This window comes from Struthio camelus, chromosome 21, assembly GCF_040807025.1.
Source record: "Struthio camelus isolate bStrCam1 chromosome 21, bStrCam1.hap1, whole genome shotgun sequence".
NCBI lineage: Eukaryota > Metazoa > Chordata > Aves > Struthioniformes > Struthionidae > Struthio > Struthio camelus.
The window spans coordinates 1,516,146-1,534,525 of record NC_090962.1 but is presented as its reverse complement, the minus strand read 5'-3'; the positions used below and the strand labels follow the sequence as shown (position 1 = coordinate 1,534,525).

At 42.0% G+C, this 18,380-nt stretch overlaps 1 protein-coding gene across 6 annotated transcripts in view; it reads right to left on the bottom strand.

Moving 5' to 3' along the window:
• The window catches only part of MEGF6 (multiple EGF like domains 6), a 147,574-nt gene that overhangs the window by 69,689 nt on the left and 59,505 nt on the right, over positions 1-18,380 (bottom strand). For all 6 annotated transcript variants that reach the window (XM_009671624.2, XM_068915702.1, XM_068915706.1 and 3 more), the window contains one exon: positions 3,520-3,642. In XM_009671624.2, the coding sequence (XP_009669919.2) occupies positions 3,520-3,642 (123 nt within the window). The remainder of the gene's footprint in view (positions 1-3,519; positions 3,643-18,380) is intronic.

Genomic DNA, 18,380 nt, shown 5'->3' with positions numbered 1-18,380 from the left:
CAGAGTACACCCAGTACCACAGTAGTAAGAACGATGGGGAAGTACAAAGAGCATAACTAATACCCACTTTGCTGGTATGCAGAAATGCACACTTGAGCAAATGAGAGTGTAGTTTGCCATGAGTGATTTGGCCTAATGTAAATTCTGCTCTCATTTCATTTGGGGCCTAATTTTTTCCTTCTTTTTTTGAGTGATAAAACCTCCAAAACAGAACTTTCCTCAGAGAAACAAATACATCTAGCAAGAGTATGAAGTTCCAGGAGGACCATGGGACTTGACGCACTTCATTCCACCCTATAATTGCTGGTGAGGAAAAGGTGGAGGGAGCGAAGCAACAGCCGTCTCGGTTCTGCACTCCGGAAGACAAGGCAGGGAAAGGGTGCGCGTACAGGCTCTATGGACACTACTAATTACAAAAGATTCCAAAACTGCATAGCAAAAAAAGCAGATTGTTTGTTTCTACCAAAATCCTGAACCTTTTAATCATCTGAGAAACTAACCCTCATCAGGGGACTTCTGGGGAAATTGAAAATATTTTAGCTTGGCTAAGATAAGGGCAAAGCTGTTTATTTCACACATCTCTACAGTGGTAGAGAGCCAGGAAATACTTTTCAGTTATTTTCAACAAAACATGACAAATGTACCAAACTGGCAAGAAAGTGACATTTTTCTGAAGAATTCTTTAATGTCCAAACCACTATCCACAGAAATGACTCTTTCCCAGCGTGTCAGTAATCTTTACTAATTATTTTGAATACTTTTGGACTTGTCCTGCTAAGCAAACTGGTGCAGAAAATATCTGAAAACTCTACTACAAAAGCATGATAATACTAAACAAAGAGAGTACACTGTATTGGGAATTTTAATGTCTCACTAGAGTATATGAAATCCTCAAATTTCTATTCTGCAGGAACCTAGTAATGTGTCTTTCTGTAATTTTTTCAGTGAATCCTAGACCTGCAATATATTCTAAAAAATATATATTGTTCTTGGCTCTGATAAGCAAATAACCTTTTGCATTTTTCTGACTCCGAGCTCCAGCCAGCTCAAGCATGCAGCACTTGTACAGAAGATAGTTTCCAGGGAGAACAGGATGGGAAACCTACTAAGTAAGTGCATAACAATAGAAATTCAAGCTGTAGGAGCTGAAAAGTCCATATGACACGAGTCCTGCTCTAGGTACTCTGCTATACCAATCACATACACTATTTTCATGTTGCAAACACAAAATTGTGTCTTCTCTTTTACTGCTGTTTGGAAACAGCAGACTTAAAAGTGGAAGACAGGGAACGGAACTATGTGATGATATAGACTCCTAAGGTGAAATCCCAACTCTTTTGAAGCAACCATCAACTTCAGCAGGGCCAGATTCTCAACCTGAAAACTTCATTTTTTATTCAGGTCTGTCTTTTCCTCTATTACTGATATCATTTATACATCTAAGTATGCAACAGAATGGCAGCATTTATTCTAGATGACTAAACAATATCAAAAGTGTGCACAACATCTGAGAGGAGAGGGAAAAGCTGAAAGTCTCTCCTTTAGATATCTGGTCATGACTGCTCTGTAAAACGTGTTCTCTGCAGATAAACATAAATGTATAATTAGAAATTTAGCGGTCATGCCTAAGACTCTGATAAAGTAATAGAGCGTCCCTCAGCTAAGGGCAAGAAAGCAACAATGCAGAAGTCTGAGGCAGGCCAAACAGAGCTCCACTAAGAAACATTAGCAAAATAACCCATTAAATTTATCATTAAAAAGAACATTTCTTCTCATCTGAGTGGGAACACCGCAACACTTTTTATTGCAGTCTTAAACCATTTCCATTTAGAACAGCAAACAATTCATTCCAAGGGTAACTCAAACAACATGTGCGTGAATGTATAGAGATATATTGCATTGCTCAGGGATAATTTTAGAAGAGATTAAATTGATGATGAACAGCAGAAGGCTACATGATTTGGTGGCTACGCTCTGAGAAGCATTAAAATGGCATTCTACACATAGTCACTATGACATGATCATTTGAAAATGACAGAGGGTGAGGAAATCTCCGTAAGGGGTTGTAAAATGGGTATCAGCCAACAGGTCTTAATAGATTAACACCCTGCTGAAAGATAATTTTTAAGTAAACATCAAGAAAAAAAAGCAAATATATGCAGAAAGCAGGCTCAAGGTGGTGCGTACGTCTGCAGCTGCTGAGGACGTTACAACTAGAATTTCTATGCAAGCTAATACACCAGAACTTATTGAAATACTAAGTTCTGTGCTCACATTTCTATTCCACTGTTAAGGAAACTTACAGACTCTGAAACCAGGAACACAGTCCTCCTTTGCACAGAAACAGATAGAGCCGGGAACAGGCTCTGCAGAACAGTTACATTCCTGCAGGGAGAATATTCCCTGATTCCACTTCAGAAAAGGAAGCTTGATTAAGAGAGAGATAACAACACCTTGTCTGACAGAGAGAAAAGAAAGAGAGAGTAAGAGAGGAGCAAGGGAAAGAGAGAGAGAAGGAAAGAGCAGACGGCTTCTTTGTGCTAATGGCTTTTCATCCCCTTGGAAATTAGATTGAAATTTAAAGCACCATTGCTGCCTGCTGGTAACCGGAAGAAACTTGCAAAAAGGTGATGGGCAAAACAAAGGAATAAAACCTGCAATTTAATTAAATACACAGTCAAACTGAAACCTAGGGTCTATGGAAGATCTGTTTGCTCTGTGTTTTGGATTGGAACCCTGAATTTACAAGAAGAGAAGAATTCTCTTAGAGCATGGAACTTCTTCCAGGAGGATGAAATGAAGTCCCTGGTGTACTCAAAACATGGCTTCACATGAAAAGGTACACTATGTCTTTTCTCTTTTGCCCATTTAATAGCATTCTTCCCACATCCTATACACCCTTGTTCACAGTAACTCCAATACTCCTCACCTTTCTCACCCCACCGACCCATACTTTTCCACCCTTGGCTTCTGTATAAGCTTGCCCTTGTTATTGAAATAGAGGCACATTTACGCCATTGCAATATTAGTTTATCTGGAATACTGTGTGCAGTAGCAGTCGAGTACATTCAAGAAAGTTGACTTGAAGCTGTAAGAGGTGCAGATAAATCAAAGTTATAAGCAGAAGGATGACCCTGTTTTGTAAATGACTCCAAAGCTGAGAAAGGACATGACTGCTGCCTATAAAACAACAGGACAGCTGAAACACCAACCAAGAGAAAGGACAGGACAAATTGAAGGCCAATGCTGGCACAAGAGCAAAAGGGATATAAGTAAATATTAATACATTCAGACTGGAAGTTAGAGGAAGCTTCATAAACATTTACCTTCAGATTCTAAAATAGCCTTCCCAAGAGAGTACTGAGGACACAGGAGAACCTCAGCTGCTTTTCAGAGAAGGCTTGATAATTCCAGGAAAGGCACTACAAGAGATGATGCTTTCCATTGGGATCGCGCACACCTGTTGGGCAGCTTATGCAGGGGCAAGTTTACGCAAGCTCGGCTCCCTGGGGGCCCTACCTGTGCATGCCTTCCCGTCTTCCCCCAGCTTCAGCCCATCCGGGCACTTGCAGTAGAAGCTTCCAATAGTATTGCAGCACTGGGATTCACAGCCGCCGTTTCCAGCTTCACATTCATTCACATCTGGAAGAGACAAGAAGTGGGGAGGACAGATGAGATTCTGCTGCCACATCAATGGGATAGGTCATGAGACAAAAATGACTATTTTTAATACAGCTTATTTTTCTACTATTTAAGTTTTCAGTGCTGATAAGAAAAACATGAAGGTTACATGGTACAAAAGAATGCTTCTTAATAATGTGCTACCTTATGCATTCAAGCACTTAAAATATTACTACAGAAAACAGTCCTACCCTCTGCGAACACTGGTACATGCATTCATAAAAATATATTCATTATCACAGAACCATGCTTCACTCTGTAATGGCCATTTTGTTCATGAAAATGAGAAGCAAGACTAAATTTCATTATGTTAACGATCCATTTTTACAAGTATTTCTTTTCTTTCAAACTGTCTTAAATCAATAAACTATTATACATTTCCACCAAAATTCCTTGAAGGAAACTCACTAAAGTTGCCTGAATAGTACTAATCCTGAAAAAAATAAGCTAAAAGGTTGTAAAAATAATAATATCCACACAGTACACATTTTCTACAAACTTTTATAATTCAACTCAAGTCCAGAATAAATCACGTGATTATACTTCCCTACATATCCATAGCAATGACTGCAGTACTAATACTTGGTTACAAGCATTTTTCATTTCATTTGTATCGATACCATTTTACATCGATTAAAAAGCTGAACTTCATAAGCTGAATCATTTCAGGCAACAGGAGAGAACTCAGACTAATTATGCATTAACATAAAAATCAGTAATTTAAGTAGAAGATAGTTACTAAACTCATAACACTGTGCTAGAAAGCAAATCACTATGAATATGTCAGATGCTTCAGCTTAGCTTCTTCTCCATGTGACCCATCACCTTCGGTCACCATCATCATTTGAAAACTCAGCAAGTATTTGAGGGAAATAGAAAGGCGGCGTACCTAGATCAGTTCTGGGAGGAACGAGGGGGGGATGCAGAAGGCAAAAAGGCACCCTTTCGCTCAGCAGAGCGGCCCCGATTCGGCACCCGCACCCTCGCCCTCACCCTCACGGGGAGCCAGACCAACCTCCCCTGCTCACTGACAGCTGCAGGGGCTGTGCAGGATGGTTGCCACCTCCAGACCGGGATGATCGACACAGGAGGCTTTCCAAAATCAGCTGTCAGCAAGTCGACATCCTTACAGACTATTCCAGAGCTTCTTGCAACCAAAGATTTCTCTCGACCTCAGGGGGGTGTGGGCCAGGTCTTTAAGGAACACTGAGCAATTACCTTTCTCAACCTACCTTTTAAAGAGAATGAGTGACTAATCACCAGGGGAGAAGGGAAGAATCATCCTTCCCATCATTTTCCCTATTACTTAAACAATAAATGAGCACCCTCCACTCTTCAGCTCCCACAGAGAAAAGGGAATTCAGTGGAGAAGTGAAGCTGCCTCCTTCAGACTCAGAACTAGGTTTAACAAGTGGAGACCCAAACAAACTTCTTCTAACTTCCCCCTCTCCTAACTCTGAAGCAGTATCCTCCCAAAAAGTTCATCTGGAAGCTATTAATAGGCACTGGAGATGCTTTCATTGCTGAAGCATTTTCACACCTCACTGGAATACGTGATAGCTACTTTAATGAGTCCAAAACAAACAGACTAACTGTGTACGTTGCCAAAGTTCCCTATGTACAACATATCGACTGGCTGTATGACCCCAGACTAACAGGCTCAAATCTCAGGGACCTGCAGACTACAGCGCCCCAGACTCGGCTGCCCAGGTTTTTCGGGAAAGCTTGTCGACAGCTTGGCATGCTCAGGCAGACGGAGGGCCTCTCTGCAACCAGGGCCTCTCCTACCGCCTGGGCTGCAAATTCCCAGCCCTCACAAATCGTGCAGTCTCAGGCTCTCGGGAGAAATGCCGCATGTTCAGCCAGGAACCTCGAACCCTGCAACAACCCCTAAAATATCTTCTCTACACAAAATGGCAGAGGGAACAGAGCCTGGCAACGAGACCGAACGGCGGGAACTGGGGTGCCACAGCAACATTAGGCCATTTCGTTATCGTCACTTACAGCATCAAAACCAAAGCCAGACTAGACCCACTGAAACTCTAAGTTTCAAGGAGACATGTGAAATGTATGGGGAGGTTTTAAAAAGATTTATCAGCTGCTGTCAAATTCTTGACTTTTGGCTCCAAACAAGGCACTCTAAAAATGTATTTGTACTCAAGAAGCTACTTTTTTTTGCTCTGTAAAGAAACATTTCCTTCTTAAAGTTAAATAGAGAAATGGAGACAAATGCTATTTAAGGCTTTTGGTCTGGATGGGAGAATAATGAGCTGTAGCTTTGCCAAAAAATGCATGCTTCAGCCACACTGTGCTCTATACATTTCCTTCTGCTACTGTGGATAAACCTTCATTTTCTTTCGCTCACCCAGAACCGACAGAGCACGCTGCGTGTCAGGAGAGCGCCCCCCTCCCACATGTCCTTAGCTCCGAGTCTAACTCAAACTCTGCTGCCTCGGCAGCCCAACTAAGCCGGCCCTTTGTCAAACCACTGGCACATAGCTACAGAGGGATCATCTACAGCATCCCGAAAGACAGCCACTCAGAGTTTACTTCGGGATGTGAAGCAGAGGTGATCTGCAGGCAGCTTGGTACCCGTGGACCTCAACATGCATTATTAGCAAGTCACACTGAAAGAATAAAAATAAACGGTATCGGGGTGAGCTACTGACATGCTTAAAATTAGTGGTTCCCAAACTGAGGGCCACAAAAGAGTGCAAACGGTCTGCGTATGATCTACACAGCCATATGAAAACAAACAGTGTTACCTACTTACGTTGTTCTTGACTGAAAGTTACGGTAAGGGCGCAATCCTGGACTGCAAGAAATTCTGGCAGTTGACCATATCCTTGGTCCCTATGGCTGGGGAGCTGCTCTCACCGTCTCAAACAAAACGTGCCACAATTTTGCTCAATTTAACAAGCACATATGAAGTGAGTCATTTCTGTAAGTGACACAAAATTTCAATGTAGATGCCAAAGAAAGAAGGATGTTCAATTAGGGGGACTGCACAATGCAGCACACCAGCAGTCACACACAGTGGTCCTCAAAACCTGCGGTTCTGACAGCAACAGCCTATGCACATCTAGGTTAAAAAATCCTACCTCTGCTTGAGAAGATTCACGCTGCTGTCACCAGCAGCTTGCCGACCTCGGCTCCAGCACAGCAGAGAGCACGCGTTCAGGACGACGAGCGAGCTGGCAAGGCCCATGCGCCCTGCTGCAGGCGGGTGCCTGAGTCGGACTGCACACCCGGAGGGCAGGGGCAACGCAGGGGCAAGGGCAGAGGCAGGCGTCAGGGCCGAGCCACCACTACCTGCCCTCTGCCGGCAGCGGCTTCCTCCGCTCATGGAAACGTGGTCCACGGAAAAGCAATTTGCAAAAGCATCCTTTTCAGTGGTGCTCTTTATTCAATATAAAACAGACAGTAGATCACTCTTACGACAATCTTAAGAAAAAGTGAGTGCTTGCAGCAAAACGAACCTGCCAAGTCATGAAGGTGAAATGTGTTACCAACTAAGAATAAACTAGAAAACCTCCGAGTTCCACAGCAGCATTTCAAGGGGTGACGTGCCCTGGACAGTTTCTGCTTTTTACTACAGCGTTACCCAGTAGGTTCAACATCTTCAGTTTACGTGAAGTTGAATCCTCTGCTAGAGGATTCTCAAGGCATTTTGACACACGGCAATACACAAATTAGGACATTTACCGTGCATGTGTTTGGATACAGCTTAGCTTTTTTTTTGTTTTGTCCCAAGCTACTCTGAAATACAGAATCTTAGATAACTTACGTTGGAAGGGCTCTCTGGAGGTCACCTGCCCAGCCCCTCACTAATAGAAGGCCACCTCTGAAGTTAAAGCAGGTTGCTCAGTTCATATCCTGCTAGAGTTAGAGAAAGACAGTGACCAAAGCAAGGCTGATCAGAGGCCCACCATTTAATTCACTCAGCCTCTTCTAATTCAGTCCTCAATATATTATTCATGCAAGTGCTACTGGCTCAGTAAAACATACAGAAAGCACAGCACTTGCAGCTTGGTGCTTCATAATTGCTTTTCCTTGAATCCATGTTTCTTTATGCTGAAACCTGCAAAATTCCAGAACAAGCTTTCAGCATGCAGGTATATTCGCTACAACTTAATTTCCAATTAAATTGGCATATACGCAGTCAAGTGAGTGATTAGAGGGCTTCTGAAATGAGCCCATAAAAGTAGAGAGAACAGTTTCATCTTTTTTTGTGAACTGAGACTTTATAAACTATCTGTAACATATGTCACAATAAGTACAAGGAAAATTCCCCCTATAGAAAGTTAATATTCAATATAAGAAAAAAACAATCAAGAAATATTACCTGCTTTGAGATTTAACAGAAATCTCAAACCTGTACAATGATTACCAAGAGATGTGCTGAAGGTCACAAATCTGTCTAGTTTGCCAGGCCACCGGAGGCAAGAAGTGTGTTTTGTTCTGTTCCCTACCGCGTGAATTGGAATAGCTGAAAAAAATTACTTTTGTACCCTTTGAGGTCTGTCGAGCCAAATAATTTACCTTACGTGCAGAGCATATAATCTGTAAGTCGATAATTGTATACATAGTTTTAATAGTTGCGATAATAAAACATTCCTTGTTATTTTTCTGAGTATGGAAGACACGGAGAAAATAACCTAAAACGCACCATGTAGGTGGAGACGGGAACTATAACAGCATCTCAGGAAGCTCACGGGAAGAAAGCAACATAACAAAAGCACGGGTATAAGAAGTACTGAAGAACGTAGCCTTAGCAGCATGTTCCTCCAGCATTTAAAAATCTAACGAGGTTACGCACTAAGACTTCATCCAACCCATTCAAAGGTGGCTCTCTTGCCCTCACCTCCCAACAGGACAGTCCATGTGTTTTTGACCACCTTTTCCATTTGCTTTGCCAGAACAGTAAGTATTTATTCTTTTCCTTCAAGTTCGTCAGATTTTCCGCTCCCTTCCAGATTTCTGAATAACTGTGGGGTTTTTTTGAATTACCTTCCATCTCCTGAAAGTGCACTGAGTCACTGAAACTGATTCCATTAGGTAACACTCTTTGCTGCAAAGTTAAGATTAAAATTCAAGATCTCCTGACGTATAGCCTCTGTTCCCACACTAAACCACAAACTCAGCCTGTCTACCACATGGCTGTTTTAAAGTCTTAATAATGTTTTGCTGCTGCTGAAAACTTGATGTGGCTAAGTGGTATCTGGAGGTGTAGCGTGTCTTGCTATCTAGCACTATAGCAAGTTGGCCCCCAAAGTTGCTTTATTTACTCATCACTTTCGAGAAAGTCATTGCAACAGACAAACTGCTGGCAACACAGTCCTTGGCAGCAAAGGGTCTCTATTTTTCATAGCTGGGGTTTGGGAAGATGGCAGTGCTTCCAGAGAGCTTTCAGGGAGACAGGAAAAATGCTGCAGCTGAAACTGAGACCTCAGTTTCTTTAGCACCGTGCACATGCAGAGCTGAGCAACAGCCCTCATTCTGAAGAGCTTACAGTCTTAAAAGGGAGGAGAGAATAAGGCTTATTATTCTAAGGCTAAATGAATTAGAAGAAATATTTTCAGAACTAAGTGGCTGAGATTCCTCTGTCTCAAAGCACGCAGGAGCCTGTGGAAGAGGTGGGCATACGTCCTTCCTCTAAGGTCGCCAAACATAAGAGCGTCCTTCTCTTCAGATACAGGTTGTACAACAGAAACGTTGCCTGTTGGGAATTTTGAAGTACTCCCACAAGCTTCGTTGTCTCCTGCCTCAGAACTCCGACATCTCAGAACGGCAACCAGGGCAAAAAGGACAGCTGCCGAGAAATTCTTCACACTGGGCAGTTTTCCAGTTGCTGGCTTCAGCTAAAGCAGACTTCAAAACATGGTCCACAGGGAGCACAGGTACTGAACAAGAAAGGAGCCAAGAAGCCGGCTTGGACTTGTATTTTTTGAATAAGTATAACATATAAGGATGAGTAAGCTTTCCCTCCTTTTCCCCAAAGACTAAAGAGTCAGATGATTAGTCTGTAATTAAAAACTTCCACCCTCCATCCACACCAAAACTGGCCTGGCATGCCTGTCTGGGCTCAGAATTCCCCAACTACTTCTGAAACATCAGACCGTGCAAGCTTTGTTATACTTTTCAGGAATCCTAAGAACTGCTAGAGCTTAACGAAATCCCCAAGGGTTTGTATTTGTTTAATCCTCTCATTGCAGCAAACTGCCAGGGTTAGGAGACCCACAGTTCATTCCAAATACATTGGGTAAGAGAGAAAGGCTAGTACATGGTTAGCAGGAGGGCTACTCAGCTAATCCTTCCCCTTCTCTCTGAAGAAGGATTTCCACATTACATATATTTAAAAGTATGAATTGAGCATCTCAATAAATTGTAATTATATTTTTATGTAAAGTAACTGCCTGTACGCAGTACCTGTTTGAAGAAAGATAGGTTTCTGTCATAACTATAGTAAGGATAGTTTTTCTAAGCTGGTTCTCAAAGCAACTATCAATTACTTTGTAACTATCAGTTAAAGGCTTTCCTCCTACTTTCATCCAAAAATGGCTCAGCTTGTGCACATGACTGTCCTACTGCAACCTGCTTTCAAGACAAGAGGCCAGCTCTGGCAGATACAGTAACAGGTGACAAAACACACTGTTTTACATGTTACAAGAAAAGTGATCCTAAAATGCTCTGAGTGGCATTCACAAATACAAGGAAAATTTCTTGTTCCTACTCTGTCCTCTGTTCCTATAACCATTATCACACGGTTTTTATTCACACAACCAGTAGCTGTGGTTAGATACATTGGGGAATGCAGTATTTCAGAGAAATACTAACTTGCTATGGAGAACAAGGTGGGAACAAAGAAATAGGACCCTGTGGGATTTGTGTTAAACTTAGACAAACCTTAAGAATTTGAAAACCCACCTGATGCTAAAAGGGCATCTCCAGGCAACGAAGCATCTGCCATGCTGAGTTAGACATGGAAAGAGAAGTAACAGAGGCATACCAGTCCGTAATGGAAGTAAGCCTGCCCAGCGCATTCAGGGAGATGTTTATGAAGCAAAATGTGTCCACCTCGATCCTGCTCATCCTCATAATGTTTTATGGTTTAATAAGCCTCTTGCTCAGCTTCCCATAAAGCAACAACTTAATGCTATGCTTGTGACATCAATCTATTGTTGCGAGGAGACCTTTTTGAGACTATAAATCCAGATTATAACCTCACGAAGAATCAGATAGGAACCGTAAGGCCAGAGGGAAAGCCATCTTAAACTCCAGGCAACAAACCCAATTAGGGCAACATGAAGTACGTTTACCTTGAATGAATGCCTACAGAAAACAGTAGCTACGTTTTGAAGGGATTCAAATAGATGTTCGTTTTGGGTGTGATTTGTATGTTGGATCTCGTGCCTCCTGGGCATTGCCTTATTTTTCAGAGGTGAACAAATGCAAAAAACAACAGGTACCTTTTTTTTAAAGTAATGTTTCTATAAAATACTCTTTAATCTTCTAAATAGACACAACATTTCCACAGAAGGGTAGAGAGATAGCAGCAGTTGTTCTTGTTTTCATGTTGTTGATGTTTTGTAAAAATAAGCATTGTGGTTAGATTCTGCAAACATTACTTTCAATTATTAAAGCTTGTATTTATCAAAGCATGATCAGAGGTTATGAAACTTCATTTCTCCATGACTGAAGCATACTATTACTAGTGTTCCTCATCCCAGAGCTCACAAAATTCTCCACAAACACAGCTGTCTACCTTACATGTTTGCATCATGACCTCACTTTCCCTACTAGCAGTCACTACAGCACAGAGCCGATGGCTGTTCTAATTTCATTTTGATTCCATCTTACTATTTCCAGTAAGTAATCCTGGATTTCTGAAGGATAGGAGACCGTGTGAGCCTCCCAAGCATGTACTAGAAATCCCAGCATTTGTTTCAAAACCCTTAAGGAAAAGCAAGAAAGCCCACACCAGAGCGGAGTCCTGCACCAGCCAGCACGCCGCCTGGGAGACTCAGCGGTCCTTCCCCTCCTTTCGTGATGCCACATAACCAGCCTCCTGCCACTGTTCCACGAGTCAGCCAGTAACAGTATCACTACATTCAAGTGTATTAATTGCCTCCTACTGCAAATAAGTGATTCTGAGAAACTAATGAGGCATATTTGTTTCAAAAGGGGGAAGAGGCCAAGGTTAATTATTTTGCTACCATAAATTAAGGGCTGTTTGGCCATCCAGAGTTATAAGAACTTTGGACAAAGGATACTATAAAGTTCTAGTCAACCCCCCAGCACAGCAGAATGAGATTTATTTGGCCTCTGCTGAATGGCTATGAATCAGCTGTCACCGTCAGCCAGGTGTCACAAACAAAAAGAGGTAAAGGTTGGTCACTAAATCAAACCCAAATCTCTTGAAGCTCTGCGCTAACTAGGAGCAGCTGTGCTGGAATTGGGCTTAGCAGACCCTCTGAGCTCTCAGTAGAAAAAAATTACATATTACCCTCTAGAGGTTAATGTGCATCTTTAAAACGATTCATTAGTATTTTAGAAAGGTGTGATGGCTGCAGGCATGCTCTCATTCAACGTGCTTGGCCTACATTAAAGATTTTGGTCATGCCATATACCACCCAAAATTAAAAAGGCTCTCCTCTTCTTCTTCCCTTGAAAGAACAGTGAATTAGGTGCCAAAAATACAGTTATAGGAATTGGTATAGGTTTCACGGGGAGGTTATATTACAACACTTACAACTGACATACCAAACCACTCCTGGATACTCTGAACACAAGTTCACTGCTTCTCCCTGCTTTACCCACCGGTGTAACTCCAGCGTGACTTTGCTGGCTTCACTGCAGTGGTTAAGATTATCCGCTGATGCAATTCAGATCAGAACCCGGCCTATGGACTATATATTTCTGAAATATTTTCAGAAATATCTGTTTTCTGAAATAATGCTTCAGAATCAGTCCTATCTAGTGCTCCCTCAGATTCATATTTCCTGACAAACTCAAAACTCAGTTCAAGTTCACTGAAAGGTCTGAAATTCTTTCAAGTATATCAGGCCTAGATCTGAGCAAGAAAAAGGCCAAGTTATACTTTCCTACTGAAGTCATGCAAAACTTGCAAATTCTTTGTATTTTTTTGTAAGGAATCCAGTCAAAATATGTTATTTGGTCCAAATTTTAATGTCCAGGCTTGTTCAAACTCTACGATTCAAATCAAAACTGTGAAAGCATGATCCTCGCTTGGACTTGAACATAAAACTTTTTTATAAGAAAATTCGGAGGGAAAAAAAAATGCAAAGTCACGTGTTGCTCAACAGCTTAATATAAAATGATTGCTAAGAGGATTATTAATGCTTGGAAAGGTGATCGTAGGTATGTGATCACCCTTAAATGGCCAAAACATTAAAATATTTATTTCATAACTTTACCTGACTTCATTGAGGAAATGTTTAGGAAGGTAAAGAACAAACTAACTGGAGACAAAGAAAGCTGAAGGAAATGCAAGTTCACACAAAACTTCTTGCAAATCAAACCAGATAACTACTACTCAGAAATACAGACCACGTTCTATTTGTTTGTCAAACTCTCTCTCCATTACCATACAAATGCCTCCAAAATGATTCCCACTGACTGCACTAGGATTTCTTTCACTGCCTTTGCTCCAACTGAAGTCTTCTGCGTTCATAAATCAGCTTTCATTTTCAGATAATGGCAGGTTTAAGGAGCAATTTTGTCCATAAGGAACATATGCCAGAGTCATTAGAAGGTGGTAATTTCATGCCTAGGATGACAACAATGTTTCTTGTGTGTTTCAAGCCTCTTCTGGAGCTCAGCAATCCTGATCCAAAAAAGGGACAAGTTTGCTTTGCTCTACAGGGAATATTTGCTGGGAAGATCATTTACTTAAGATTGCTTACTATGGATTTAGAACTGCTATTTCCTGAATTAAAAGAGATGGCTATATCACTGTCTCATCTTTACATGTAAGGTCCCTGTGTGAATACAAAATTGGTAACCTTGGAAAGATTATTTTGGGGTTAAGAGCACCGCAGATTGTTCAAAAACTCAGCTTGGATGGCTGGGGTCAATGGAAGTGTTTAAAGGAGGACTGTATGAGATGGTTCAGGTTATTTGGATTCAGTTTCTGTGTCCAGAATATTCCAATAGTTTAGTTCACTCGGGAAATGTATATTTTCATCTACACTAGATAATTTCTCAAAAGGAAAAAAAAAATCACTGTCCAAGAAGACTAATGAGCAAATGAAAACCTGCCAGAATGAAAGCCCGGTATTTCATATACTTAGTCAGTTCTGATGTTTTCATTTCATTACTAGAGCAGAGAAGTACCATGGCACTTGACAGTATGTTCAGCACTTTGTTCTTCTGAAGATTCCCTGCTGACCCTTGAAACCAAGTATGGGTCGCCTACAACTATGCCAACAGGTTCCACCTATACTTGATTTCCAAGGTCATGAACAGGAAGTGTCAAGGAGCTCCAGGAAACCTGTTCCCTGAAAAAGGCTTCTTGCTGGCAGTGCCATGTAAACGGAAATGAATTCAATATGAAACTTAGTACAAGACTTTCACTGAAACTTGGTTTCAATTCATCTCTGTTCCTAAAACAAGTACAAGTTTGCTTTTTAAGAAAAAGGTATGAACAGAAAAGAGAATACTGTACTCAACTTTCATGGACGTAAAACATTTTTCAGATGATCTCTGCTCATTTATCAGTACCGGCCTTTAGATAACTCGCATGCTCACTGAATTAAAGGTAGGGAGGAATCATAGCAGACAAAGTTCAGGGGACAGGTATATGAGATACATACTCAGTAAACACGAGCTGCTACCAACCTGTAGGAGAGTTCATGTTTGTTTTCTGCTTGTCTTCTAAATAACTCACAAACACACATAAAAATAGAGTACTATACATGCAGCGTGATGCAGTATAAGCAAATTGTCTGCAGAATTCCCCCAAGTAGCTCTTCCAATGCACCTCAACTCTGACCAGAAACGTTTCTAAAAACACACAACAGTGCACCAACAAATTTCAATTTTGACTTCAGCTATTACTTGCTTTTTTCAGCCCTGCATTCTCTCTAAGCAGGGACTATTTTAGGTTTTTAAAGCATTTGAATAGTTTATATTCATATTCATTATCTTTAGCAATTGTCTACTTTCCTATGAAATCCTCTAAGCTAACCAAAAATAACCCCAAGAGTCATATGATAAAATTTCAACCAAATTATTAGATTTTGCCTCATTAATGTTAGAAAATCGCTTGAGAGGCTGCCAGCTCCATCAGAAGGAATTCCTGTCACCAAGAAGGAAAGACGACTGATGGGGGTGGAAGGGAGGGGAGAGAATATGATGCAGACCACACGGAGGAAAGGTTGAAATTAGGAAATTAACCCCTTTCATGCCCTGGCCAACAATCTTAATAAAGAAACTTCATTACCTTAGATAATTTACAAGTTTTTGCAGTTTCAGTTCCATTCCTATTAGAGAAGAATTAAGATCTCATGCACTAGAGCTAATGATCTTTTCATTAAATAGTCTTTTAAATAAATAAATAGCCTGAGAAGGCTTTTAGAAAGTAGGTGGTGGGTGAAAGGTGATCCCTTGGAGGGGCCTTCTGTTGGTCAGGACTGAGGCTGAAAGCAAACAGTAGTGTCCCACCTGCACCAACATGGATACAACACTCCAGCATTCAGAAACTCCCTTTGACACCTTTCGCTAGGAAAGACTGAAAGAAAATACTGGTAAGAGCAGATATGCCTATTCTGTATGAGAATCCCCAAGTCATTTAAAAAAAAAAACAGAATTCAAGCACATCTGGTATTTTATTTATGGAGGTTACGCACTCCCAGATGAAAGAAATCACCAACTTAAACTGATAACACCCCCCCCCCCCGCCAGTTTTCCATCTGCCTTTGGGCTAAGGGACCATTAATATTCACAGCCTATTCTCAAGTGACTTTACAACATCTTGCAAAAAGGCCTGAAGGAAGGTTAAATACTGAGAGGCCCCAGTTTTCTAGCATCTGGCTTTCTCTGGAACAATGGCTGCCCCCCTCCCGCATACCCATAAAACACATCATGAAGCGACACAGTAATTTTCCTGTTCCAAAACACACATATCAACCAAGTTTTGGGGACTCTAGGCACAAACAGGGCAGAGATCAGAGAACATGACCTCAGGAGAAAAAGGCATGTCTTTGCACATTATTCTTGAGAGCCATAAAAAGTGAACGCACTGTAGACCACACAAATCTAGGCATCATTGGAGCTATTTGTATATTCATGATGCACTAGAAAGGAGGACCAAGGTGCAGAGTTTGGGCCCAATGTACCAATCTCTTCCCTGGATGAGAAAAAGAGGGCCTGAAGGAGTGCCAGGATATGTTAAAAGCATGACCATAGGATTCAGGCTACTAATAGGGAAGTTACTGGCACCAAGTTGTCTCTGCAAATTAGAAAATAACAGTCACAATTTAGACTGTAGGTATGTCAAGAAGACAAATGGAAAAGGCTTCTATCTGCATCCAGTCATAAAGAGAAACTTGCAGTGCTCCTACTCCCACTAGGGTTAACAGCTTTTGCAAAGACTTTCTGTCCAACCTGGTGGCATCACAGTATATAACCTTACTGAGCTGGAGGGCTGTACTGCAAAGGCTGAAAACCTGCAGCTGGTCGATGTACTCAGTGGGCCGACACAAACGTGCAGCACGCAGCCAGGCAAGGGCTCTGAAAAAGCCCTTCAGACAGGACTGAAAGGGAGTATCGGAGACTTTGTGTAGGGCAAAACCAAAGGGCTCCATCAGGCCAACTGTTTGGATTCCTCTTACCCTCTCTAGTGCTTTACACTCGTCTTGCCTTTTCTCTGCCATTCCCCTGCCTCGAGTCACTTCGTGCGGCCAAGTGGCACTTGGGGGCCCCAGGCCCTTCGGAGGCCCCCGGCCTTGCCGCTGCCTGGACTTTTCCCACGAGCCACGAGAGGGACCCAGACACTGCTATTCTTTCTGCACAGCAAAGCGACTGCGGCTCTTTTGTCTGAAACAGAACGCTTGAAAAGCAAAATCTCAAGCACAAACCTTTCATTCTCAGTCCCCTGCAAGAGGGTCTTGCTCACTTTTCGTGTGCCCATTAAAATTAGTGAGTCATGTTTTTCCACCGCTTTGCGGATGCCATTACAACTCCCTGATGTGCCCCAGAGCCAGGGATCAAAATGCCTGACTGTTACCGCGAAGGAACAGTCTGCAGCCCCCAGGAGCTCACCCCAGGGTAGATAAGCACTCTGGCCAGTATACGAGAGGAAACTAAGGCACAGAGGTTCAGTAGAGGGCCCCGTGTCATGCAGCAAATCAGTGGACAGACTGGGAACAAAATTAAGGAATCTTATCTGGAGTAGGGGACTGACAATCACTTCCTCACACTGCCAGCTCCCCATGCGCTCGAAATACTTAATGCCTGCTGGACTAGCCTAGTCTCTGTTGGGCTCTTAATTCACACTCTTTCTGTTTCTGGCAGCCCGTTTCCTCACCTTGGATATAGTAGGCAAATTGCCTTTGTTAGTGTTATTGCCAATATTTAGGAAAATCCCTAAAGAGATCTCCCTGCTGAGATTATTCTTTTTGCACATCCTCTAAAGGCTGCTTCAGTGACTCTTTCCTCCCATCACTGTCAGCTGAGACATCCCTGGTGGATATCCTAGCAACTCATTAACCCCAAAGCCACTTGCAAGTGACTGCTAATTACTGGCAGCTCTCTTCTCTCTCTCTCTCTATTCACTTTAACATATTCTTTATTATATATGCAAAAGAGCACATTTCTGAGATCAGCTGTGCATTCCCAGCAAGACAGCTGCATGGTTTCACTCTTCTTTCTGGTTAAGTCATCCCCAGAAAAACAGAATTGTTATCTGTAAGATGCAAAACACGTATCCTTAGCTGGCTCAGCCCCAACTACCTCTCAGGAATAGTGTCCTGATACTTACAAAGCAAATCATTTGACAGGATGCTGTGTGAATGATTGCTGGTCATTTCTGCTCTGTGATTGTCCACAGAGCAGTCTCACTGCCCAGGACCAGGCTTTCATTAGCATTCTCTCGGCTTACAAGAGAAAGGGAACGACGGTCTTGGCTTCGGAAACACAAAATGGGTGTCCAAGACAGGGTTTTCACACCAATACCAATTTATATACAGGGTTCTTGTGCACTAAAGGCTTCGCCCACTTCGGGTTCAGTGAGCGTCTTTGCATTCATGTCCAACTGTTCTAGCAATGTGGAAAGTTCTAAGATAAGAAAAACAGTAAAGACCAACTCTGCTGCAAGGGAGTGTAACATAATGCAATGGCTCACAAACACGGAAAGACAGGAATACAATCAAGATTTCTTCAGCTTGAGTACTGTAACTTAAGTTAGGAAAATAGCCTGTCCAAACTCCCCACCATAGTGATTCTGTCTGCATTTTCTTGTGACTCTCAGCTGAGTTTGGGAAGCCAAGTCTGGAACACAGTAACTCTTCCACAGTTCCTACAGGCTTCAAGCTTTTCATCTGCCTTTTGCCTCCCCCCCAGTATGGTCTGAAAGGTGAATCACTAGTTCAGTTGGCTGCTTCATGGCAGCAGCCTAGTACCAGGCATTTTCTTTTTGGTTTATATGAACAAATGAAGTGATTGCTGTGAGGAAAGAA